General features: G+C 42.4%; 1 protein-coding gene across 1 annotated transcript in view; it reads right to left on the reverse strand.

Moving 5' to 3' along the window:
• RHOBTB3 (Rho related BTB domain containing 3) overlaps nucleotides 1–12,915 on the reverse strand; it is a 30,322-nt gene extending 17,407 nt beyond the window's left edge. The window contains exons 1-4 of the mRNA XM_009990790.2: nucleotides 12,908–12,915; nucleotides 12,521–12,737; nucleotides 3,495–3,687; nucleotides 975–1,126 (exon numbers count right to left, since the gene is read on the reverse strand). Coding sequence (XP_009989092.2) covers nucleotides 975–1,126; nucleotides 3,495–3,687; nucleotides 12,521–12,737; nucleotides 12,908–12,915 — 570 coding nt within the window. The remainder of the gene's footprint in view (nucleotides 1–974; nucleotides 1,127–3,494; nucleotides 3,688–12,520; nucleotides 12,738–12,907) is intronic.
• Between the last annotated feature and the right edge of the window lie 14,993 nt (nucleotides 12,916–27,908).

Here is a 27,908-nt window from a genome sequence, read left to right on the forward strand (position 1 = left end):
AATGAAATACCAGTGTGAAATAATTTTGTGGAGAAGAAAAATAAGTCTGAAAGACTGTATTTGGAAATTGCACGGTGTGCTTCCCTGTCTTTGGGAGAGTGGAAAAAGAAAAAGCTCATTAAAGGTGGGACATTTTAACAAGCTTCTCAGTTTCTGCCTTGCTCAGCTTTGCTGCAGCTGACCCCAGGCTCTGCTCAGGATTGCAAACTGTGTCACAACTGCAAACTGAGGGATCACAAGAATACACTAAAAACCCAGCAATTCAACAATCCTACCTGTCTCACTTTACAAGTAGAACAGCTATGAGCATTTGAGCTACTAAAAATAAAAATATTGGAATATCAGTGAATAATTCAGCTTGGAAGGGACCTGTGGAGGTCACCCACCTAAGGCATCTGCTCAAAACAGGACTCATCTTTAAAGTGGGATGGGGTTGTCGAGTGGCTCGTCCAGCTGGGTTTTGATTATCCCGTCCCATTAAGATAGAAGAACAGGAACTGGGGGGGAATGGGGGGGGTGGAATTCTTTCAGTATGTATTATGACTTTCCTAAAACTTCTTAGAAGGCAGTTAAAACTGGAGCAACCTCAGTACTGACAATTAGGCTAGATTCACAGAATCCCAGAATGGTTTGGGTTGGAAAGGACCTTCAAGACCATCTAGTTCCAACCCCCCTGCCATGGACAGGGACACCTTCCAGTACACCAGGTTGCTCAAAGCCCCATCCAACTTGGCCTTGAACACTCCCAGGGATGGGGCAGCCACAGCTTCTCTGGGAAACCTGTTCCAGTGCCTCACCACCCTCAGAGGGAAGAATTTTCTGCTTGTCTCTGACCCAAGTCTATCATCGGTGGGAATTCAGCCTCAGCAGGAGGACTCGTGGTGTGCCTCTGCTCTCTCTCCAAAGCCTTGATGACTGGCCACGCACCTCCCGCATGTGCCACCCTGTGTTCAACCCAGTGGCTTCTCACTCACCACTCCTCCAAAGTACTTCTGGATGTAGAAGTCGTTAAGAGTGTGCAGTTCGAGGTAAGTGGCTCCCAGTTCCTTGGCAAGCTGAATTCCCTCGGAGGTGGTGACACAGTTCCTCCTGTCTGACGTGCACAGGGGGCAGGTGCAAGGCACTCCTGGGGTAAAAAGTCATGCAAAGAAGCCATTTCTGTCACATAATCCAGAATATTTAGCTTCCTAAATAATTGTAAAGAGGTATTATTGAGAAAAGAACAAAAAGGGAAATGGAATCATCGTCATTTTAGAGTAAGAAGCTATAATTACTGCAAAAAAAACCCACACCTTCTAATCAATCAGTTCAAAATATTAGCTACTATACCAAACTCAGCTTACATTTAATTGCCATTAATTTCCATTAAGTGTTTTTAAGGCAAAAAAGTCAAGAGGGACTTCCAGAAGCTGGGTTTGGCTTAGGGCCTCAGTATTTTTATACACACAGTATTGTATGAGCTGCAGGTGTTACCATTCACTAACGTCACCCTTAAGCTTGTTTAATTATTGTGGCCTGTCCACGCAGGAAGCATACACAGTAATGGAAGGGGAAATTTTCCCCTGCAGTCCCGGCTGTTACGTACATGATGTGTGTATGTATGAACACGATATAATTACATGTTTTGCATAATTTTTCCCAAGCCAAAATAGATGGTTTTGAATATTACGTCAGTTAACTGACAAAAATCTACCAGCCACCCTGGGTCAATTTTGCTTAATGCCAGTAAGCGGCCACGGATGTGCTTCCAAACGTGCCATGCATGCTCTACATTAATTTCTTCTGCTCAGACCTATGGATAACATGTAATAACACAGCTCTTTTTTAATTTATTTTGGCAGCACTATTTGCTACTACAGAGGATTAAGATCTTACTAATTTGTATGAGCAAACTGCTGTGTTCACACATACCTCCTAGAAACAAAAGGGCTCTGTGTCTGCACAGCAGTCTGCTCTGGCAGGTCCCGAAGCGAAACTGTGGCTGGAGAGCCTGACTTATCCCATAGTCACATTATTTAGGGAGGAAGACAGGAAAAAAAAAAAAAGTGGAAAAGAAAAAAGCCAGTAGTGGAGTCACGCAGACTGATGGTGTCCTTTGCTTATATAAAAAGTGTAAGAAAAGATGTTGGGAATGCACACATCAGTTTAGCAAGACCTTGCCTTTAGAACAGCAGATTTATAACCCCTGTATAATAAATCAGAGCATAAAAACTTCTGATCATTATCAATGAATTACTAAAGGGAGGAAAAAAAGGATTTAATTATTATTATAGAGTTCTTTAACAGTCCTTTCTCAATCACTGAGCAAAAAGATATATAAGTAGACACTGGCAAAACTAAGCGTTATGTCCACAGAAGACACACTTCATAGAGCTTACTATTTCTTTGTACATTATAAAATAAGTATCTACCTCTACATCCATCACACCCCTTACTCACAGCAGGAGAGATGCTCAAAAACACTTGTTTTAGTCAAATTTGTAAAGTAAAAAGACAACTCACAGGCTCAAGTTTTACATTCACTGCTTTAGGAAAAAAAGTTTTTAAAATCAGGTCCCATGACTAAATAGACCATACTAAAACCAACAAAAGCACATTGCAAAATATTTGGAAATACAGAATATAGTTTGCGTGTTTGTTGTCATGGTTTCTGAGGTGTTCTTTCTGGACTTTATTTCCCCGGTGTAAACAGGCAGGAGTTACTAAAGTCTGCCCAAACCTGAAGGTGTTCTCAGCCCATGGCCCCCATCGGCTGCTGCGCACCCGCAGCTCCGCACTGGTGCGACTGTGATTTCATATTGATCCAACAGCAACAACTTTAAATATTTGGTGTAAAATCGATTTGCACAGTTCTCGTAGCAGACTACTGATCAGCCTGGACAGGGCATCACGAAAACACAGGAGCTATCCCATAGCTATCCCACAGCTACACCACAGCTATCCCACAGCTGTCCCACAGCTGTACCACAGCTGCTCTGCTGTGACAGGTCAGCTCTGCCAACACGGCAGCATGTGGCACTTTGTGGTACCCAAAGGACTGGTGTGTCCGTTCATCCGGTGACATTCGGGAGAATCTCAAAGTTTTCCCACCCCCTCTCCAGAGGCTGCAAGCTAATCACACACGAGAGATATTTTATACCTGAGAGATGACCGGACAGAACTCATGACTGCAGGGTCCACCTCGTACACTCAGATGCATGCTGCTTAACCCAAAGCACTAGATTTAATCCCAGCCTGTGGTGACTCCATGAGAAGGGCTGTTGCAGAGGTCAAAGCAGGATAGGACGCCTTTCATTGCCAGGGTTAATTAAGCATAATGTTCTTGCCAATACACCAGCCTACAGAGCCATCCTACATGCACATATTACTGTCATCCTGACAGACTAATTGTTTCTGTTAACGACTTGGAAATACAACCAGCTTCTGCTGAAATTACAGCACCTCTAACTTCCAAGTGAGATTTTAACTATTACTACAGGAGACCAGATACATACCGTTTTTTCTTGCGCCGAGAGCAGAAATTATTACTGGAACCGAACAGTGGTTTAACGCTTTTTTAATCATTGGGACATAACTGTCCTTTACTTCTTGAAATGAGGTCTTGTCATTCACAGAGTATTTAATCACAATAATATCAGCTCCTCCAATGAGACTGCGAGAGGTGTACCAGTCGCTGTCAAATAAATCCTAAACATAAAAAAAAAACTGATCAAGAATTTCCTGTCTATAAAGGAAAAGGTGAACTATTCAACGGTCTTAATGCAAAACCTTACAAAAGAATTTTTAACTGGTGACTTGATCTCCCATTTGAAGATTTTACAACAAAGAGCAGAACTCATGCTTTGTAATTTCCTTGTTTGGAGAACAAATTGTTCGTTATAATAAACAATAAATTTCTTTTATGACTTCAGGAATTCTTCAGGAAGAAGAAAAAATAGGGTTTTCTAGGAATATGCTTTGCAGGAAGAAGCTTTACTGGTTTAATTACTTAACTTTCAAATGTTTTCATTAAGGAAATAAAAACAGCTTCAGCAGTACAAGTTTGCAGCAATTCATACAAAATCATTATTTATCACAACGTTTTAGGGAAAGCGCTACGCAGAACTATGCAATGTACCTATGAACCTTGAAGCACAAGTTTCACCAGCTGGGTGTGATTTTCATCTGCTTCACAAGAGCTTCCATGTACCTCCCACAAGTGTAAATGTCTTCAGGATAAGGCTTTTAATCACACAACTAAACTTTCTTTTTTTGACTTCACATTCAATTTGTCATTGTTCTGTGCTATATGTAAGTCTTACACTCTAAAATTATTTTGTATCCTGTTAATTTAAAACTGTGCTGTATCCACATCTAATATACAGTTATTACTTGCTTAGTTGTCATGAGAACTATAATTTCACAATTTCTGCTTTGTGTCCTGCTTTACCTGCTCATGAACACCGAGAAAAGCCAAGTCTCTGCACATATGGTCAATTGAAAACTCTTTACAGAAATCTCAAACAGGTCCAGAGAACTGAAAATCAACTGAAAAAAAATAAAATACTATGATGTCTTGGAACAGACAGACATTACTGCGGCTTTCCCAATACTTAAAGTGGGCTTGTAAGAAAGCTGGAGAGAGACTTTTTACAAGGGCCTGTAGTGACAGGACAAGGGACAAGGGTTTTAAACTGAAAAAAGTTTAGACTGGACATAAGGAAAAAAAAAATTTTATGAGGGTGGTGAGACACTGGAACAGGTTGCCCAGAGAAGTTGTGGATGCCCCATCCCTGGAAACATTCAAGGTCAGGCTGCACAGGTCTTTGAGCAACCTATCTAATGAAAGATGTCCCTGCTCATGGCAGGGTGGTGGACGAGATGGTCTTTGAAGGTCCCTTCCAAACCAAACCATTCTGTGATTCTATAACAGTCCCGTACAACACAAGGCAAAGCTAGAAGAACTTGAGATCTTGAAAAAAAAAACCCAAACAGAAATAAGCAATGATGAAACAAAGATGATGTGGAAGAGAGGAGTATGTGAGCACAGAAGAAGTGACAAAAGAGACCCAGTTTGGGTTGCGGATAGTCAATGTGATTTTTGAAGAACAAGACACAGAAATAAGAGCATTACAGATGGGAATCAGAGAAATATATAAAATATTATTAATATCAATAAATGTCAACATAACTACTTTTGATCACTTCAAAAGAGTCATTGTTTCAAATCTCTGGTAAAGTAGCTGCAATACTCTTAAGTACAAGAGACAGCATGAACTTGCAGAAGTCATGTCATCAGCAAAAATTTGCCTAGGCTGTCAGTGCATATCATACCCAATTTAGGTCTTGTCTTTACAAAGAAATAAGTAGATAAATAAAGTATAATAGGCATTTCCATTATTGTCTTTAATAGGTATCCTTGTTCTGTGATAAGAAAACCACAGACAGTTAGCAAATAATCAAGCACAGCTGTATGATTCACCTTGTTGACAAGAACTTTGAGAACACTGCTCTTGGTATTTATTTTTTCAGTCAACTCTGTTAGAGACTATAATAATCTCAGGCTAAGGAAAACCCCTACCAACATTTAACAGAGTCATTTAGGCTGTGTTAAGAATATAAAGTTAATACATAAAAACACGTTTAGCACCTCCAGCAGTAAGACTACCTGTTATAGTGCTTTGAGACTTCCAGCTAGATGGGCAGTCGCAGAACCCGATCATATAGTCAGGCAAAAATTGACAATTTTCAAGGGACAGCTTTGATACATTTTAGTCAACAAAGACCTCAACCTAGAAATTTTAGTAGGGTTGTATATATTTAACACGACGAAAGTTTAAGAAAAACATACAATACAAACCAAAAAATAATATTGAATTTTCAGTTGTTCTATGCTGGCAGACAGAAAGCATGCTTGTTCCTTTGCAATTTCCTTCTGGCTGCCTGTTTTCAAGCTCAGCCCAGGTTTGCACATGCCCATCTCCATGAGCTGCAGTATCACCAACGAAGTCTAGAGCACAGGTGCACAAACATACAAGAACTTCATCACAGCTTTAAACATTAATAATAACAAATGCTTAAGGAAACTTCTTACAGAATATAATACGTATTGTTCACATGTAGTGATATATTTGTATATGGTTTGTAGCTCCCTCCATTTTACAACAGAGCTAAATCTCCAGTGCATTAGGACACCCTTTCATGTTACAAATCAGAAAGATTTTAGGAAGATCTCTTAAGTTTTGGTCAATATGAACACAGCGATGCCCAAGTAAAGAACTGACTTTAACTCTTGTGTTTATCTTCAGCATAAACCTAGTCCTGACCTACAGCAGAGGACAGTGCTTCTAGACACCAAAGTGCACCGAGCTGTGGCTCCATCCCGACCTCAGCCCCACCAGCAGCAGAGGACGGGACACCAGGTATCAAGTACACACCCAGACACGCACTCTTGCTCTGGCCCCAGCCCTCATCCTGCCTCTCCAAGGAGAGCATTGTCTAGCCTGGAAGACCCTTCCATGCCCTAACCTCAACCAGAGGCAGGTCTAATTCTCTTCTTGCTGGTGGGAATCTCAACAGATGATGTTGAAGTAGACTTGTCTTTGTCTGTACAAATATGCTCATGCATATAACAAAACAGTGGCTTAAGAGGTCAATATCATATAAAAAAAACCCAAACAAACAAACAAAAAAAACAACAGAGAGGGTTTTTTTTCCCTAGTGAAAATAATACTAATAAGAAAAGCAGTTACATCTTGGAAAACAAAACAATAACAAAAAGAAAGTATGGCCATTACCTCATATGACTCCCCTACCCTTTTTGAACTTAGCCCAACTTGCTGTATTTCCATCTCTGCAGGTGTGGGGAAAACTAGAAAAATCCTTACGGAAAACAGCCTCACAGGTGTGTGAATGCACCTCTTTGTTTAATGTCAGGGGAAAGAAATCCTATGGAAATGTGGTGCAGGCTGTAACAGCTTCCCAGGCGTGTAAGGCTGCACCTTGCACCAGGTTTGTGGAGGTCCGTGCCACAACCATGTGTCTCAGTTAATCCCACCCAGAAGGATTTTGTCAAAGTTTATGCAGTTCTGGTGAGGATGGACCCCACTTTCACAGGTACATCAAGAAGTGAAAAACGCAGAATGTGCTGACCCAATGTCTCAAAACACCCGATTTTTGTTACTACTGTGCAGTTTCCCTACACCCTCACATAATTGATTAAACAACCCTTAAAGTCCATGCTTGAAGACGGATGTTGCATTTAAAAACAGGAGAAAGACACATTTCCAGAGGTCTTGTTGCAATTATTTCTATTTTGCATCACGCGTAGCATAGGCTGCTCAGTTTGCTGCTCTGTGCTGGGAAAATCCTCTAAAAATGTGTCTAACAGCAAAGGGTTATTTGCCTGAGGCATCACTGAGACAGCACTGGAGACTCCTTGATGATCATTTTTAGGGAAGCTTTCATATGAAAATGACAGAGGGAATTTCTTTAGATGAAGAACGACAGTTCAGATTCGGGAATAATGGTAATTCAAGGCTCCATTTATAAAATTTACGTAGCAGCTGCTCCTCATCGCTACGTAACAACTTCCTGCACTTGTCATTTCCCAAGACAGCTATTGACAAAAGGAAAAAGTAACTGCATAGCTAAGGTTATTATTATATGACCTTATTAATTATAATTACACTCCTATCGCTACTGCTAGCAGGACTTATTAGAAAAAAGCTTCAGTCTTTCCTTGCATGTCTCCATTATACACATCTCATAATATATTCTTCTCATTAGTGAACCTACTTCTCAAGCACTAGCATTGAAAACAAAGCCTTCAGAGGCCATGAAGACCTGATTTTCCTACGAAATCACATGACCCCTCAAGAGGACAATACTTGCTTTGTTAAAAATAATTTATGAATGCCTTTATGGAATGGCGGTGAAATCCACTGTGCCCCTGCAATGCCCACACTTTCTGAAAGCTGCTCATAGATGTCCCCATGCCCACCCAGCCCGGCCCTTGGTCTGGGGCAGTAGCAGCAGCAAAGGCTTTCCGAGGGGACAAGGAAGTCTGGCCACCCCCAAGGACCATTCCCCTGGGATTTCCCAGGCATTCAAGGGGGCTGCACTGAGAATACTGGAAACTTCATCTCTCTCTAAGGATGCGTTTACAGACCCACCCTCCATTAACAGATCCTTCTTTCCCAGAGCCTTCCCCATTTTTTCAAGGTTTCTCTGCAATTTCTAATCCTTCAGGTCCACAGCAGAGCAAAATTTTGCAGATGCGCCCTCTGTAAGCTACTATAAGTAAGCTTACTAGTAGTAAGCTACTGAGCTTACTCAGCTGAGTGACAGGTAGCATAGGAGGAAGTATCTTCTTCAGAAATCAAGGGAATTCAGACCATGACCCCAGAATGCCACTTTTGTTTTTCAGTCAAGGCTTTCCAAAACAGCTTTAAATGGTTGAGCTGGCCCCCACCTCCCCCTAAAAAAAAAAAAAAAAACAAACTATGAAAGCTAACATTGTCCTGTGTTGTCCTCTCACAAAGTAATTTAATAATATTTGTAAAAAGCAAAAATAAAGAACACAGTAGGGAAAATAAACTACCAGGATATGATCACCTGTTGTAAACTGCCCCAAACTTGAGAATGACCAGCTTAAAAAGGATAACAAACTAAAAAATGAAAAGTTGCAAACTATGCTTTTGCACTGAAGCAGTAATATGACTGGATTTCTAAAGTAAGATTAAAAAGTGGATCAGATTCCTTTGCCTTCAGTTAGGGGCCAGACAACACAAAGTAGCACAAAGATTCTGCAGGGAAAAAGCCAGATAACTACAGCATGGATGATACCATGGAGAGAAGAAAGCTTACAGGCTTTGAGGAACTACTACTGTCAGTGTCGGGAGAAAAGGAGACAGAAAAATGAGAAGACTCATGAAAAAAGGCTGTTGAAAGAGATTCAAAAAAATAAAAAACCACCACAGAGCACTTTTTGAGAATCACATTTAAAATATTTGAGCACCAGGGAGTCTCATGGAGGTCTGCAGCTCTGCACAAGCCTCTGAGCAGGTACACGGAGGTATTTCTGGAGGTAAAAAAAAACCAAAACAAAACAAACCACACCAAAAACAAACAAACAAACAAAAAAACCTTAGGTGGCTCACAGAGGAAAAAAGTAAGTGACCGCAAGACCCCCAGCCGGGACCGAAACAGTCATGTATCCTTATGGTTCTGCTCCGAACAAGAGAGGAAAGACCAAGGGAGGTACCGCAGGTAGCAGGACACTCTCAGTGAAGTTTTCATTCTGCCATTTCTTTCCCAGTATCATAATTAAACAAATCATGATATGAATTATAGCTCCTATGCTACGCTTCATTCTGAAGTTGAAGACACATGACAAACTTTGCCTGCACTTTTTCTACAGTTTTCACCTGTGCAGAAGCGCAACAAAATCCAGCACCAATTGGCTGAAGTTGCAAATGACATGTGAAACAATAAAAGAGCAACTCAGTCCTGAAGACTGCCAAATCTGATATAGAGTGCTAAATAAAGCAAATTTTTGTGAAGCGAATCTTAAAATTCATCTTGTAAATTATTCCCTTTAAGTTACTAGCTCCCATACAAACGTTTGCCCCCTAAAAAACTAGAAAAACTAGAACATGCTAGTTCAACATGCTTTATGAGAGCACAACTCGAGCATGCATTAGCAACTGATCCGTTATTAAATCGCAATATTCAGTACAGATGTCAGTGCCCATGTGTGTTTTCCCTGGCTCTTTATACCCCCTCTCATCCTGGATCTGCATTTTTTGTCAAAACGTTTTCCAGCCACGGGAATCACACGGACATGGGTCCACCAGTGTGTCTGTCCCCTGTGCATGGGAGACACCAGCACACAGCTTCGCAAATGCAGCGCAGGACGTAGTGGGCCACAGCGATACACCCAGTGATGGACACACAGAGGTCAACATGGTTTTGGAAACAGTGACATTTTACCCCTAGATTTCGACTATGCCCCACTGCTATCTTTACAACCGTGTGCCATCTGTGTTAATGAAAAACACGCTCCTCAAAGTCAGCATGTCCATTCTGCTCCCTGCCACCGCCACAGGAAACAGCATCTCACAACGTGCTGCTACTGTTTTATCTTTGCTTTCCTGTCTCTGCAGTTTGGCAGCCACCTTTGGTCACCCTCAATTAACAGAATACCATACAAAGAAACACACAGTGTTAGGGATTGGAAGGGACCTCAAAGGATCATCTAGTCCAATACCCCTGCCGGAGCAGGACCACCTAGATCAGATAACACAAGAACACGAGAATCACACAGAATGTTAGGGATTGGAAGGGACCTCAAAGGATCATCTAGTCCAATCCCCCATATACTCTCACAGCAGCACTGCCGCTCTTTCACCAACCACGTGCCCAGCAGGGTGATGCCACCATGGCAGCCTTCACTGTGTGGGCCAGACCTTTCATGTTTCTCCAGCCCATCCATGCATGAGCACTTTGGCAGCTGCTGAAAAACCTTGCTGCAGCCCTTTCAGAGAGACATAGAGTACAGAGTAAGACACTCAATATCATGATGTCATCAGGAAGAGTTCAACCAAAGACGCTCGAGCTGTTGACCCCTCCTGCAGACTCAGAGAGTTGAGCAGTGTCCTGGATAAACAGACATGTGCAGCAGCAGACCGAAACACGAGCAATGCAGCAATGACCGAAACACCTTGAATCATGATCTGTCTCACAAAAGGATCCCCCCCGCCTTGCTGGGGAGCCCTACGTGGTGAATTTGCATCCATGCTGCTTTTCCAGACTGAAAGCTGGAGGAAACCATGTGGAGGACAGGGAGCAGCTGGGCACCCTTGAGTCTGCAGACTCACAACTATCAGTGTACCCAGTTGCCAAGTTTATGTCTCGTCCTGGCTTGCCTTAGTCATATGGATTTGATCAATATAAGACACAAATCTCAGGTAAAATGCAACGTCAGTCAATATTTGTAATTGTCATATATCATTTCCCCAGGCTACCAGAGGAAGAGCCCTGAAGGACTGCTGTGACATAGCAAACCTCAAGCACTTAGGCTATGGAAGGCAATCCTGTTCTGCCTAACTGTAGGAGGGAGACAGATTCCTTCACAGCAAACAACCTCCTGCAGAGCCCAGTCCAGCTGCCTGAGATGTCTTCTACTAAGCAAAAAAAAAAGCCAATGTTCCTCATCATTCCCAGCAATAAATCTCCTGCCTCATTTAGCTGAGAAAGGAAAAAACAACAGGCCTCAGAAACATACTGCTGCAGACAATAACAAGCTGGCTTTTCAAGGGCAAAAATGGAAAGGTCTCCAGAACTGAAGAACCTTGTTTCGTAGAAGAGTAAAAGCAAATAAAACAACGCAAAACCACATGAATTGTGTCTTCAGTCTAGGTCCTTTCTCCTGCCCATCCCCAGCTATCCCTGCTCGCCTTCCCACCTCCCTTACCAGTCTCCAGTCCTCTGAAAGACCCTTTTGACATCCTACAGCCTTAATTTATATTCAGGAGCTTTTACCCCTCGCTGCGCTCCAATTACTCCAGCAAACTGCACGTGCGGGTCACACGCGGAGTCAGAGACTGAAGACAGGACCCCCCAGTCCATCCAAACCACTGTCTGTAATAGCTGCTGACAAAAGTGCTTGAGAAATAGAAAGCAGTTGGTAGGTGAACTGGATCATTCACTTCTAAGTTTGCAAACTTCTGATCATGTATTTCTGGAACTGGCAGGATTCCTGCAGATCCCCAAAAAAGTTTCCCTTACAGGACCACAAAAATCAACTCAAGAATAGAATTATGGAGCTGAAACTGATTATTGTTTTAACTTCTAAAAGCTGCTAAGCTTTTTTTTTTTTTTTTTTGGCTGCTAAGTGGTCATTAAATACATTTTAATTTAGATTATCAGTATCATTTCTTACATAATCATTGATCTGCTCACACTCACAACCCAGTTATCTCACTTACTAACAAAAGTGCCTCCAACCTGGAACAGTGCCAAAATCCTTTTTATTTACCTTCAGTTGAAGAAAATTATGTTAAGAAGTGATTACTCATTACAACAGAAGTAAAATGACTCCATATGCTGTATTTTGCAAAATATTAAATCTGTCATTTTTCAAAGCTGGAAAACTGTCTGCCTTTCCATTTTTACAGAAAAAAAAAAAAGTTTTGTTTTATTGTTGGCAAATATTTGGAGAGAGCGCTTACGATGCAGCGTCACAAAGAAGGGGTTCTTGTTTACCTTTGGATTATCTTCAATGAAGCTTCCACTCAACAGCACAGTTGAAAATACCACCTTCCTACAGAGGAAGTGGGCAGAAACTTTCTGTAGCACCTTTAAGACTTTGCAGCATTTGCCTGGATATATTTTATATGCTTTTACTGTTTGCAATAATGAAAAATATGAATGAAATCCTACAATAGTGAAAATAATTTAAAATTAGGATATACTTTAATTTAATTAAAACAGCTTACACTGTTAAGTGCAGTCAAAAAGGTTGAGACCGATCCCTTACCCAGACAGGACAGTCGTGAACCACCAGTTTGACATTTCCAAACACACAGGCTTGGTATTCGTTAAAAACTGGGTTTCCGACGTGGCTGGCAGACGAGCTGCTGTCGATCTGGGAAACCAGAGCGCTTCTCCCGAGATAGCTCCGGATCAGGCTCGGCCGCTGACTGTCCTCGGAAAACCCGTCCCTTTCACTCCCAAAGGCTACAACGTTAACCGACCTGAAATAAAAACAACGAAGACCTAGCCGCGTTAACAAAGACGGAGGGCAGCGGTTAGAGCAAAAGAAATAAAAAAAACCCCTCAAATCAGAACTAATATATTAATCCTCCCGAATCCCCTTCCCTCCCCAGATTTTAACACCCCACCCCCCCGCGATCAGCAGCAAAACACATACATGATCTCAAATCCGACAGCAGGATGAGAGCAAAGCGGAAGAAAAGGAACCTGGAAACGCCGCTGGCATTACAAATCTCCTTGGCGTCCGCGCTCAGCCTCGCTGCTGCGGCGACCTCCGGGGCTCCTGCCGCATTCCCTCGCGGAATTCCCACGCCGGCTGCTCCGCGTGATGGACTGCAGCCGCACGCACCGCAGCAGGAGCAGGAGCACCAGGACCAGGAGAAGGACCAGTAGTAGCGGCAGTCGCAGTCGCAGGAGCAGCGGGCCGAGCGCTGGCGGCTTGCTTGCTCGGCGTCTGCGGGTGAACCCTCGGCGCAGGGACGAGCCGCTGCCGCCGGGTCACGGCCATCGCATCCTGACGTCACGCGGCGGGAGCGCAGCTCGCGCACCGGCGGGCGGGAAGCTGTGCGGGGAGCGCCGCTGTGCCGCCCCGCAGAAGGACAGACAGACAGACACCACCGCGGGAGACGCCAGCGCCGAGGGACCGCCGCAGCGCAGGGAGAGCCGCGTGGAGATCCTCTGTTCAAGTAGCTAAAGCGCTTTTTTTAAAAAAAAAAAAAAAAAAAAAAAAAATTCACTTAAATACTATTTTTTCAATACTAGGCTGATCATTTCTTAAACGCCCGTGCAGAATTTTTAGCGTTAGTGTGACACTGATGTAGTATGAGCGTACACACGCAGAAGTAAAAAGGCAAGCCAGCTGTGGATTTGTGTTTTCAAAAGTATATTATTTCAAAGACGATTTTATAATTATCTAATTATAATGAAATAAACACAAATACAATATCTCCCAGAACCAACTTCATTCTAAAACACCATGTTGTCTATCGAATACCACTAAAGTGAAAAAACAAAGTATTTCAGGCACATTTCACAATAAATAAACACCCTCTATTATGCGAACGCGTAATCCCACAGACAAGAACTCATTCAACACAGGTCTTGATACAAATATCAACAGAATAAAGAGCAGACCTTTGCCTGCAGCAGTGTGTACTCTTGACAAAGGTACTATTCCACTGTTGGCAAACATGGGAGATGACAACTGACATCACTGCCATCATCAATTTCCAAGTTTTTGTTCAAAGATAGAAGGTGACTCCGGATAACAGTAATACGTTTTGGTGAAAAGACGCGTTTCCTGCTGATGTTGCAAAATACATCCTGTGATAGGCTTGACGGTATCAGTGCTCGTCCGCGCTAGAGATTGCTGCCGCAAGAGCTGCTGGTCGACATCTCTTGCACGGACAAAGCACCAGCAAACAAAAAGACTTTTTCTGTTGTTGTAGCCATCTGCCACATCCAAACCAACAAAAGCAGCCTGTGTGTGGGAAGGTGAGGACTGAATGGTGAGACAGCGTTACGGACCGCTAATTTTTTCCACTGCAACTATGCCAGAAGAATGACGTAGGGTTGATGGAGCTTGGAAACACAGGGGATTGGTGTTTACCCAGGTGAATTCTCGAGCCAATTTCAGAGACGGCACAGGTGCTCCCAGCCAGAGGTTACTGTCCCTCCAGCCCAGCAGACTTTACTGTTGGCTGCTTTCCAGAGGTCACTGGAGGCGTCAAGGAAAACCAGCATGTATCCTGAGGATTTTGTGCCAAGACTCGCCATCCTTGGAGGCATTCAAGGTTTCACTGGAAAAATCCTTGAGCAATCTGAGCTCATTAGACCTACTTGGAGTGGAGGCTGGGTTAGATGACCTTCAGAGGTCCCCTCGACCCAAATTATTCTCCGACTCCACGAAACCCCTCCTTGCTGAAGAGTGACCACTAAGCTCTGTCCTTCACTTCCTCTTCTTACGCGAGCTTTCAACCCAAAACCAAACCTCGCATCCAATCTTGTGGCAACTTCGTTTCTTTAAAAAGTTTAATGAGGTTTACAAAAAGCTTCTCAAAGGCTCTCTGAAAACGCAAGAGGATTATTATGCCCACACGACTCCCTTTATCAGCATACTTACCACCCGTCCTCCAGATGTCTGTGACGCTGGACCTCACTGGAGCCTCTCTGACACCTTCCCGGCAGACTGCATTCATCCATGTGTCCTTTGATCTCATTCTGTATTGCAGACTGTATCATCTCACCAGGAATGGTAGCTGGACCCATTGCTTCAGCATTCACCAGGCCCAGTATGTGGCCAGGTATGTGACATATCACATACCTCAGACCCAGTTCTGTGGTTTCTTATCTGAGTTTCAGTGGAACGCTCTTGTAAACGTTATCCACTGGTGGCTGCATATTAACATTTACTATAACCATTTTTTTCTAGTACTACTGTATCATATCAAGTAATGTAATATCAGCCCAATACTGAATTGAACGCATGAAAAGGTGGAAAATGATCTGATGGGAGGAGAAGGAGGAAAAAATGACGCTTTTTCAATGTAAACCAGATCCAGCTTCATAGAATCACAGAATCATAGACTGTTTTGGGTTGGAAGGGACCTTCAAGATCTTCTAGTTCCAACCCCCCTGCCATGGGCAGGGACACCTTCCACTACACCAGGTTGCTCAAAGCCTCATCCAGCCTGGCCTTGAACACTTCCAGGGATGGGGCAGCCACAACTCCTCATGTCACATACATGAAAGTGTCTTTATAAATGGGTTATATTTAAGAGCACAAGTCAGTGAATGACTATTTTCCTGCCTCAGACCCTGGATATATAATGTATAGTCACAGAAGTGTTCCTGTTTGGCTGTTGTCTCTACAGGAGTGTTAATTGAGGTCTTGCTACCGAGCAGCCTATGCTTACAAAACTAATAGGAATTTAAAATCTTCAAGGCTTTTCCGCCATTAGTCCATTATACTGAAAGTTTACTACTAAGGGCTGACGGATGGATGGCATGGACCACATGACTCTCTAAGCTTTGCTTCCTCTGGAAATCAGGCTGACAATGGCTCCCTCTGAAGAGGAGGGAGATGGAAATTAGCAGCACTGCGTTGGTTTTTATTTCCACAACAGTTTCTTGAAATTTTTGTTGTGGTCATTCTGGTGTTCTGATTTTGTTTGTTTCATTTTTTCTTCAATTAGAAGCACACATCTGCACTAAATACCTCACCTTTGAAATCACTGAGGAGGGCCAGGACAAATTTGGTAAGTTTTTACGTAAAAAGTTTTCAACAAAAAGCTGCCATTTCTGAATGCTAGCTCTCCAAACTGAAAATGAAACCTTGATTTAATCCACAAATCAGTATTGTACATTTATGCCTTACTTTTTCTAAGTTGAGGTAAATAAAAGTAACCACAAATTACCTTGCATTTAGTCGTTGGTCTAGAGTTTGCACAGATATAAACTGACAGATTAGAACTAGATGTCTAGTGATAATTAGGTTCAGTGTCTATTGCTTTATTCGTAGTATTGTAGTTGCAAGAAAAACAAGGCAAAAAGGCCAGACTGGTCTGCCAGCATGAAAGACGGTCTGCTCAGAAGCAATCAACATAGATTAGCATGAAGGGCCTAAAATTGCAAAAAAAGGGCAAAAAGAGGTATTTTCCTATATTATAATGATGGACTATTCTTAATACTGCAGAAAAACTAAAAGAATTGCCAAACAGTTTGAAAAAGGAGCTGGCAAGCAATTGCAGAGTTGCTTGAGCTGGATGAAAAGAACACACATACAAGTTACATATCTGGTTGGTTTTCCACTTAGTGTCTATGAAGATCTAGCAAACATTGCAATCAGTAACTTGTCTAAACTCCCTTTTTTTATTTCTTTCGTTTTGTTTTTCATGGTAGGACTGGTGCTTTTCTGATGGCAGCATATGCATTATAAATTTCTATCTGCTTCTTTTCAGTTAACCTCATAGTAAAATATCATGCTTTGATAATATAAAAGAATGCAATTTTGTTTGAGTTTCATAAATCTTTTTTCCTCCTTGCTTAATGTTAGCTTTTTCTCTACTGAATCATAAGAAAAAACAAAATTGGTATTGTTTTGAAAAATCACGTTCATAGCCTTCTAATGACAACGTCTCACTTCCTAGTTTGAAACTGAAGACAGAAACAGCGTATGACAAATGGCATCAATTTTATTGTGGCAAAGGTCCTATTTTTGCCTCTCTTTCACTTCAGAGGCCCTGAGTAAGTCTCCAAGTAACTAAGATGCTCTGACATTCTTACAATGTAAGTATAAACAGTAAATGCTACTAAAACTTAACATTTCAGGCACGCATTTGACATGTTTTTTTCTCCTCTGAAAACATTTACCAAAAAAAGCAGGCTTTTTCTGCAAGAAAAGATTTGGCAGTTCTTGGATTGTCATTTTTTTTTCTTATATTTGAATCATCAGTAACCTTCAGTTGAAGAGTCTTAAATTACATCTTGATTTTCAGTTACGCATTTGGCAGCAACTTAAGCTACAGTCTTGAGCGTAGATTCGTATCTCCAGAAATCTTGCCAGGGTTGCCTAACAATGCCCTGTTGTCTAATAAAAACAGGAAGGCAGGGGCATGATTTTTTAAAAAGGCCAAGCAGGGCAAAACTTTTGGGAGCAAGGTAAAACAAAGTGGAAAACAAACCACAAGGAACAAAACCAATCTTCTTTGCTCTTTAATAGCAATAGCAGTTTTCTGTAGGCTTCTAGGTTTATAGACTTTCCCATGTTTTTTACAAACAGTACTTTACTCAACAACATCCCTACAAGACAGTTTTATGCTCTTCTTTGATTTACTTTTGTGTTCTGCTGGGACAGAATATTCTGGTTTTACACTTAGTTTCCTTCCCTGAAAGCAAATGATCAGTAAAGTCTGTGTGCAAAGATTTATGCAGCCTATGCTTATTAACAAGTCTTCTCAAATGAGTTCAAAACAAAATAATACACAGCATTATGACTAAAACAAAAAAAAACCTCATGCCTTAAGTCCACGAGTGGAGTTACTTAATGACTGGACTTACCTCCTATTTCCTATCCACTACAGGAAAACATGAAAATGTAAAAGAAAAAATGTAAGTGGAACTTATTTGAAAAGCTTTGATCTTTAAGACTATTTTCCATTCTCTACCAGTCAAAACATTTGTAGAAATAGAGCAGTCAGCAAAGTAATGAATCAGTATATAGAAATATAGAAATATTTTATGTGACACATTTGTACAGATTGCTAAATGGGATTTAATTAACTGAGGTTTAATCTTACTTTGGTATGTCCATGGTTTAGTATGTACTTCTCTGCTAGAGAACCTGTGGTTTTAAAATCCAGTCCTTTTATCAGTTTAATTCCTGACCAAGAGAAACCTTCAACCAGGCAGTAAGAGCAACAAAACTGATAATATCATCAATAAAATGTCTGAACTCTCTAAGAAATAATTAGTCCAAGCCAGATATATACTATAGAAACCTCAGATGGAGTAAGTAGGCTCTTAAAAATCTTATTATACACCTCCTTCCAACCTATGTGTTATGGTATAGGACACATATGTTAAATGCCTATCCATTAGATACATGTTGTGGGTTAGGCCTCTCCGGCAACCAAACCCACCCACAGTCGTTCACTCACCCTCCCCCAGCCCCAGGAATGAGGGAGAGAATTAAAGGATAAATGGGAAACCCGTGGGTTGAGATAAGAACAATTTAATACAGATGATTTAATACACAGTGTAGATGCTCACCACCCCCTTGTATGTGAAGCCCGTCTCGTCCCGAAGCTGCAATCCCAGACGAACGCGAGGCCCCGAAATAGAGAGGGGGAGAGAGAGAGAGAGAGTACTCCGAGAGTGGGAGTACTGGGAGAGAGAGGGGGAAAAAAAGGCAATAGAGCAAAAGCGCAGAAGCGCAAAGGAACAGAAGCGGCGAAAGAGCCAAAGCGCAAAAGCCCCTCTTCCCGGCTGACCCTCACCTTTATACTGGGCATGACGCTGCATGATATGGAATACTAATTGGCCAGTTTGGCCCTCAATCTTAAGTTCCATCACAAATCACAAGGGGAATCGTGGCCCCCTTGTCCCGGCTATGCTCCTCCCTTATCCCGCTGTGCTTCTGCACTCTGGCCAGGACATGGCACACTGAAAAGTCCTTGGCCAACCACAAACTTCAGCTTGCTATCAACATTCTTCTGTAAAACCAAAACACGGATCTCTTCTAGCTGCTAAAAAGAAGAGCTAACCCTGTCCCAGCTAAAACCAGGACAATACGTTACAGCATAAATGTCTTCTCAGAAGCTACAGAATTTCTATGCAAGGATTAACTTTTTTGAAGTGAATGACCACGACATTTGCTTGTGATGAGAAATGAACATTTTAGAGTTCTGGTCTTTTGAATTCTGCTGATAGCAGTCTGCATCCATTTGAAATTGTGTCTCACTTAAATTTCATTATACAAGAGGCAGTATGTTGACCTGGATTTACAGTTTCATACTTGACCATTGAAGACAGAAATAGCTCAGCAACAGTAAGAACAATTTTTTGAAGCAGGTAATGAAGAAAACGTCAAAGAAAATGGATAGTGCAGTATTTTGCCTGTGATTAAATAGCACTTTTTTGCAAGGATGAAATGCTCTTCATAGGTAGCTTCATGAAAACCGCGTCACTCGTTTGGGATGGTAAACCTTCTAGCTTGAATATCGCAGGTGATGGCCATGCACAAGTAAACTCTGAGCACTTCTAGCGAGGCAAAGGTCCAGTCCTCCGTGTCATAAACAAAGTTTATAGAAACAGTACCAGGCACCCAGATATTCCACTGCAAGTGGAAGGTGCCCTAGGTTGGCTCCATGCCCATGAACCTCAGAAATTTTATAGAGTCACCTAATTCTCTTGGTGTTTGAAAGCCTCCCAAGACGCAGTGCAACAGGAAGAGGGTATCAAACCTCAGTCCGTGCTGCTGCAGATAAATGCCAGAAGGTGTTTCCAAACTGGGGGTTGTGTCCTGCTGCTGCCTTATGGTCTGGATGGAAATTTTGAAACGGATATTTATGGAGGGTGGATTCTGCCGAAGGAGCATCAGAATGCCAACCCTTATTCCCTAGCAAAGATTAAGAGTGTTGCTATGGTTATATATAGAACATATACATTAACACAAGCTAGGGACTTAAATCCAGAGACTTCTCATTTTTATTGATCTTTAACCTGATATCAAGCAGACTTTGAAGGCCAATGAGGAATACTTCTCATTCTCAATTGCCAATCTTTTGATTCTGTGTCCTCTGTCTCATTTCAGTTGCCATGTTACTTTGATGGTAAGACCACAATTTTTGTTACCAATACAAGAAATTCTCCCCATTAGCCTGCAGAATCCAGACTAATTTTTTAACAGTTTGAGACACTTAAAATGGCTGAGGAATGACATCAGTTTCTGTACGGATTGCCCTTTCTCAGGTCTCTTTGTACAATGTTTTGTGAGAATTGGGTCTGAGGTCGGTTCTGCTTGCACACACCCAATGATGCTCTGCCCTCACAGCAATGCAGCAGCGATGCACAAATGAAAAATCAAACTGCATACAGCGAAGAATGACGAGACAGTAAGAAACTGAAAAAAATATCAGTTTAAAAGGTATAAACACTGGCATAAAGTGTTGAGAGATAATTAAAACAAGTTCACAAAGTTATTTCTTATTAGAATATTAATGAGGGAGGGGTCAAGCAAATCCTTCCTTACTTTTGCGTCTTGAATACAGCTTAAATGACACTTTTATGTCTTAGAAGGAGGGCCTCTTATGTAACACCGTAAATGACATTGAAGCTCTTTTTTTTAAAGCTAATTTCTGATTATTAAGCATCATGGCAAAAATGAGCACTAAAAATACAATAATTAACATTATTACTGGCAAATGCAAGTGAAAAAGCTAATTATAAGGAAGGAAAGCATCAGCAGTGTGGTGTTACAATGCTATCTGTGTTTTAAATAGATCTTGTGCTGTTATTCCATTTGTTTTCAATACTAATTTAAGCCTTCCCACATTTTTTTTCCAAACTTTTGGTTCTACTAGAATCAACTAATGTACATTTGTCTGTTCTTATTGTCCTTTTTTTTTTTTTTTTTTTTTGGCTACACTACCCTGTACCTTCACAGTTGCTTATTCTCAGGGTTTTTTTAAAAAAAAATTACTTGAGCACATTAAAGACCTTTTGCTGACGTAATTCAATTTCTTTAGAGGCTATATACTGTTTTGTCTGTAGCTGTACACTAATTGTTCATCGTACACCTTGATTAAGGTCTGTTGGGTTTTCAGACAGGAGACGGCAGCTCTGGGCACTCTGGAGAGGGACACACTGGAGCTTCATCTGTATCCCTGCAGCACTGGCACCGGAGCAGTGCAGGGATGGTGTCGTGCTGAACTCTGGTCCCAAGGAACCGCGACTGCTCCCAACAGGACTTGGGAGATGCTCCAAGATTAGAAGGCATCTGAGTCATCACTTCACGCTACAGCTCCCATTGGTCTCCATTAACATTCACCTTCCACCTTCTCCTCTTTCCTGTAGCATTTTAATTCTGCCATTACATTCCAGATTAAGAGGAAATGAGGATGTAGAGTCTCAAATCCATTACCAAGATGATACTACAAGGCTGAGACAGCAATGACAACCATGATAGCATTGAAAAGATTTGTGTCCCAAATCTTTGCAGTGCACTGTCACTTACAGCTTGAGCAAATTAAATCATTATAGATGTTAAAAATTGCTAGTTACTCTCAAAGAACTTTTTCCTTGCTAGAATTCTTAAATAAATTTAAGCAAGTCACTGAATACAAATTTTAACAGGCAATGACTAACTGTACATTTCTCATTTTCTTGACACTTTATGCTATGATTCATTTAAGTAGAAAGGGCTTACCTGAAACCACCGCTGAAGAAAGCTGTTTCACACAAAGAGCTGTAAGTTATTACATACTCAGAAAAAAGAAAAACAACAGATTGTTTGGTATCTCAGCTCAGATACGGGACTGGACCAGAAGTTAACAAGCCCCATTTATGTTAATTTTTGCCTCCTTTGCCAGGAACAATACAGATCATTATCCTTTGATCTTGCTAGAAAATAGTGATAAGTTTTTCAGTGAAAACCGGGATATTATAGTGGTACCATTTGAGATATACGCAGAGCATTTAAGGTAAAATAAAGCTCAACAGTCAGAGAACATTTAACATATAAGTACAGAAGCAAGCTACAGGACATTAAGTCTTTAATCCGCAAAACAGTACAAGTACTTGTGTCTTCATTCACCTAACGAATTTTTCTAAACGTGCCTTTGCATCAGCGAGCACTACTTAGGGAGCAGTATGAGATTCCCATATCTTGGTATACAAGCTTCCTGTAAAAATCTCCTCGCCTTTTTATGGCTCCAGAAGTTTCGCTCCTAACTTCAAGGCTGTCATAGTTTTGCATTTGAAGAAAGGTGGGTGAGACACGACTCCTCTCCTGCATCGCGCCGGGAGAGGACGAGCTGCGAATGTTAACGCGGTGCAGCACTAACGCAGCCCAGTTTGTGCTTCACAGCCAAACGATGTCACTATTTCAAAAAGTATTGCTAAGTCATGCACTCATTAAAAAAGCACTGCTTTTCAGCTGCAACAGTACCCCGAAATGATGAGGCTTGTGTTTGTGCATTGGAACCTGGACTATCAAACTCTGAAAAGGATGAACATCTCAGTGAAGAAACCATCTCTCAGCGACCTCGTTTGCCATTCACCGTCTGCTACAGCCGAGCAGCTAGAGCTTTATTTACAGAGGAAGTTTGCATAATACCCATATATATGCATAGCCATGTACCTTAGCTCCCCTTAATCCAAATTAAAAGAAACCTGTGACTAGGAACCCTTCTCAGGTCCCATGCCTGATCCTTGTGCCAAGATCCCATCTCCGTGGAGCAATGCAGCATGCATGCCCCACGTTCAGTGGGACAGGACACAGCTACAGTCAGTTCTCAGAAGTGCCACTGGGCTAAAGAAGATCCTGCAAAGTGTGAGAGCTGCTTGTTTTGGAAACTGGGTTCCTCCCCTTAGAAATAACCACGTGAATTCGGCTGGCCGTCGGGCACCTTGCCCTATGTTGTTCCATCTCTCTGGCTGCAAGGAGACTTGGAGATGGGTGGTATGTGAAAGACCCAGACAGTGATTTTGTTAGTGCTATTTGTTCTTTACAAAAGTTTCCTTTGCTCCTGAGCTATAAGAGATGACTTTGCAGAAGTCCATTTCACATTAAACACCAGGAGTTTCTCAGGGGTCCCAAGGGGAAGCTGCACTTTTTATTTCACCTGTAACAACTCTGGCCAAACAAACTGATATTCTATCACTCTTCCCATCTTCCCACCTTACTCCATTATAAAGGGACTTGAAGGGGCCTGCGGGAACCCCATTTACCTGGTGACCGATTCCCAGCTGCCCCGTAGCCGGTCCAAGCAGCGTTGCCCCAGGACTCAGCCTTGCCCCGCAGCCATCGAACCGCTGTTCACAAAATTCCCTGAGCAAAGTCATCTGAGGAACAGGCAGAGATTATCCGCACGTGCTTCTTGCTTTTGTTGGCAGCCACCTGAACCGCTGCTGTTATAGTGGGAACCACCGTTTCTCATGGATTTCGTTGTCAGTCAGCGCAGGGATGCACCGTCCCCTCTGGTCCTGACCACAGCTTTGGGCTGAGCTCGGCAGAGCCTGGCACAGGGAGGGCTCGGGAGCCTCCTGGCCAGCAGCCTTGTACCTGTAAGAAGTGGCTAAATGCATCATTGCTTAAGTAATGGAAAAGCCAATCATCACCACTCAGGAGCACAACTGCTGCCCTTTGGAAGGGGCAGCAACTATGAGCTGCATCACTTAGCTGAGATGTCAGGAAAGGAATTCGGAAGAGCTGTGGTTTTGTCTCTTTCGAATTAAAAAAGATAAGAAATTGGGTTTATGTGTTTAGCCTGAAGGAACTTTTGGATTCCTTCTTGTTTCCTTTTTGTGATGGGGAGATATGGGGACAGTGTTTGGGTAAATGCCAAAACCACATTTTGTATTACTTGGTTTCATTTTCAGTACTTACACTTTTTTTCTAGATGAATATTCAGCTATTTCAAAGCCAGGGAAAGTTCCAAATGCTAATTTCTGCTTTAGTTTCACAGCTATGAAGTATGGTAATATTATTCACTGAGGAACTGACTGATAAAATTTGAAAATGCAGGCTGTATGAGGCAATATTATTGACTTACTGTATTTTACTGCTATGAATGTTCTCAGAAAGGATTCTTCCATTCTGTACAGCAAAGGAAAATCTTGTAAAAGAAATCCATAGAAATGAAAAGATAATTACCGTTAAAGATTGCATTGTCTAAATTACGGAAGCAAAGCCATAAAAGTAGTGCATATTTTTAAATGCCAGTATGTTCTGCCTCTATAGTTTATCAGTTATCAGTTATTAAAACAGCCATGGAAAAAACAACGAGGAGTACAACATTACATAAAATCACAGAAACACGGGATCATTTGGGTTGGAAGGGACCTTTAAAGGTCATCTAGTTCCAACCCCCCTGTCATGGGCAGGGACACCCTCCACTACACCAGATTGCTCAAAGCCTCATCCGACCTGGCCTTGAACACTTCCAGGGATAGGGCATCCACAACTTCTCTGGGCAACCTGCTCCACTGCCTCACCATGCTCACAGTGAAGAATTTCCTCCTGAGATCTCATCTAAATCTCCACTCTTTCAGGTTAAAGCCATTGCTCCTTGTCCTATCACTACATGCCCTTGTCCAAAGCCCCACTTCAGCTCTTCTGTAGCCCTTTTAGGTACTGGAAGGCTGCTGGAAGGTCTCCCAGGAGCCTTCTCTTCTTTGGGCTGAACAGCCCCAACTCTCTCAGACTGTCTCCACAGCAGAGGTGCTCCAGCCCTCGCATCATCTTCATGGCCTCTTCTGACCCCGCTTCTGTCCTTCTGATGTTGGGGAACCCAGAGCTGAATGCAGTGCTGCAGGGGTGTCTCCCAAGAGCAGAGTAGAGGGGCAGAATCCACTCCCTCAACCTGCTCTTCACGCTGCTTTGGATGCAGCCCAGGATATGGTTGGCTTTCTGGGCTGCCAGCGCACATTTCTGGCTCATGTTGAGCTTCTCATCAACCAACACCCCCAAGTCCTTCTCCTCAGGGCTGCTCTCAATCCATTCTCCACCCAGCCTGTACTTGTGCTTGGGATTGCCCCAACCCATGTGCAGGATTTTGCACTTGGCCTTACACATGGATTTAGTTAACATCAAGTCTCCTTTCTGCTTAGCACATGCAAACTGATAATGAATATTTGAGCAAACACTCTCATCTCCAAACCAACAGTGGGCTTCAGGATTTCTTACAGTGCTGCGTCTCATGAAAAATACCATGAGCACTGCAGGGAGGCACGGCCTCCTGGGAGGTGCTCTTCATCCTGAACACCTATGTCTTTCCAAACTCTGATGATGGTGCTGGATTCTGGGGTGCCAAGATGTTACGGCACCAGGAACACTGCAAGGCCATACAATCAACACAGGTGAAGGCCACCACTGCGCTGCTCTTCTATGCTTTTCTGGGCCAAAATGCAGTTATGGAAATACACCATTTTCCCTGGAGCTATCTGTGCCCAATAAGCATGCAGTTTTTCAGGATAAAAAAGATGATACTTTTTATTTGAATGAGGATATACTTCTGTGTCTTGGATATTAATTGAAATCAAGGCAGGACATCTGTAAGCAGAAGCAGTATCTCTTATTAAGCAACTCATGTATAAACATAAATAAATCAGAAAAGCCTTCGGGCACTACAGTCCTACTTCAGCAGGCCTGAAAGCTTTACTACTTTTTCCATCTACAGTTGCTAGCTTAATAAAAAGATATTACCTTTATCTGTAATCTCTGTGTTGTCTGGGTCCTAAGTCAACCACAGCCTCAGCAAAATACCGAGAGGACTTGGAAAGCCACAAACAAAATCATAGTTTGTTCATTGCAATTTGAAGAAATAAATTAATGATAACTCTTTTTAAAAATAAGATGGAACACATTTTATCATAAGTTTCATACAGGATAATTATTTCTGCGGTAGTCTTTCCTTCATAAGCCTTGGATTTCTAACTAATGGGTTTGCAACAACAAATCATACTTTTCAAACATCTCTTTTTAGCAAAACAATTACACTGTTGAAGCATCACAGACAGTGCTTGTCAGGGCACTCTCTTCATCTCACAGAAGAAGAGTCATTAATGGGCTAATTAGGATACCAGCATCAACTTCTTAGTTTGTGTACCTACAAATGTTTCACTTTTAGCCTATCTCAGTAATTTATAGATATCTGATGTTGAAAACTGTGCTTAACTCTTCATTCAAGCAAAAAATTCCACTTAATGAAACCAGCAGGTTTGCATGAATAAATTCCACATTAAAAACCCAACGTTTGCTGGATAGTGTCCAAAGAACTGACCCAATTCATCACACCCCCTTCAGCCTCACCTGCTCCTCCTGCATTCCCCCTCCTCCACTGGAGGAGATGCCTGAACTCACTGCCCCGGTGGAAAACCACTTATCCCTGGATGCCTCAGACAGCACTGGGATGGGGAAGCCCCCACCATCCGGCTCTGCTGTGGGACCGGCTCTCCTAGGGCACTGCCAGCAAAGGGTGGTCTCCCCACACAACCGGAGGCTCTGGGACCTCTCCAGCAGTGTTATTTCCATTCCTCATCCCCTGCTTCCTCCAGTAACCCTTGAAAGCATCTGCCATGCGGAGTGGAAGGAGCGGTGGGACACTCAGGAATTGGTGAGCGCCGACTCCCCGAGACCATGTTTGTACCATCATCAGGGAAAGAATGTGAGTTACTTGTCCTGACCGTGTTGGAAAGCACAGCTGCAAACCTCCGACCTGATTTCATTTCAAAACGGAGCATGAAGTTAGGAATTGCACAATGCTATTGAAAAGGGCTTTGGCAGTGAAAGTTCGGTTTTAAAATCATTTTCCTACCGATGAGACATTTTTCCCTGCTTGGCGTGACCTCTTGTCCTGCAAAGACTGCTGTCACTCGTATTTCTCCATATGGGGCATGTTTATAAGCTCCTCAATCCTGCCTTTATAACACTTTTTTACATTGAAGCTGTCCTTTATTTCATATGCAGCACCAAATTAAGTCAAGGGGACCCTGCAGAACCAAGGTATTACACACAGAAAGGAAAACGTACAGCATCCAGCCTTTCAGTTATTATCGTCTAACTAAGGGTTGTGGTGCAGCTACGCCAGGTCAAGTCTCAAGCTGCAGTTCAAACTACCACAGTCACAGTTTTCACCTGTCTTTATCAAAAAGATGGCTCCATGATAGGATAAATATAACTTGTTTATTCTGTTCAAGCTGCTCGTGAAAGTAGCTTGCAGAACTTGAGTGTCTTGCAGAGTCATCAAGAAAATTTTCAAGCCAAAGCACAAAACATATTTCTCTGTTCTTTGCCTGGCTGATTAACGATGGGAAAACAGATGGTGTTTGCTCATTTATCAAATTAAACTAAACCCCCAAAACTATCACCAACAAAACACTCCTCCAGAACGATTTGGAGAGCTGATCTTAACACCGCTCTCATTAACACATCTCTCCAGGAAGCTCTAATTATCCAGCCAGTGGCTTTTTGGTCTCTTGCCCACAACTACTCATTCCTTCTGCCTCCTTGGTGTCCCTGAAATGCCACCGTAGTCTCCATGCCTTAACTCAACCACTCCTCATCACCCTCCTTTCTCAGTTACTGGCCTCTAATTGCAAACAGCCACGTCCCGGACATCTCCCAGCCCCACCAGCATTCCCTGGACAGCTCTCGGTCCTCCACCTCGCTCCAGTCTCCTTGCTCCCGAAAGTGCCTTTTGCTGCCTTTTCTGTTTTTTCCTGGTTTTCCCCACTGAAGTCTCCTTCCCCCATGAGTACCAATACCTCCTCTTCTCATCCGTCCTGACACTCCTTGCTCCTCAGCCAGCTCCAGTGTCTGCCATCCCGCTCTCCTACCACATCCGAGATCCTGCTGTGTTCCTGCTCCATCCCTCCCTCCCAATCCCCTGACTCGCTCCCTTTTCAGGATAACCCCCGCATTTTTGTCTTCA

The sequence above is a fragment of the Tauraco erythrolophus genome, chromosome Z, assembly GCF_009769465.1.
Source record: "Tauraco erythrolophus isolate bTauEry1 chromosome Z, bTauEry1.pri, whole genome shotgun sequence".
Classification (NCBI taxonomy): domain Eukaryota; kingdom Metazoa; phylum Chordata; class Aves; order Musophagiformes; family Musophagidae; genus Tauraco; species Tauraco erythrolophus.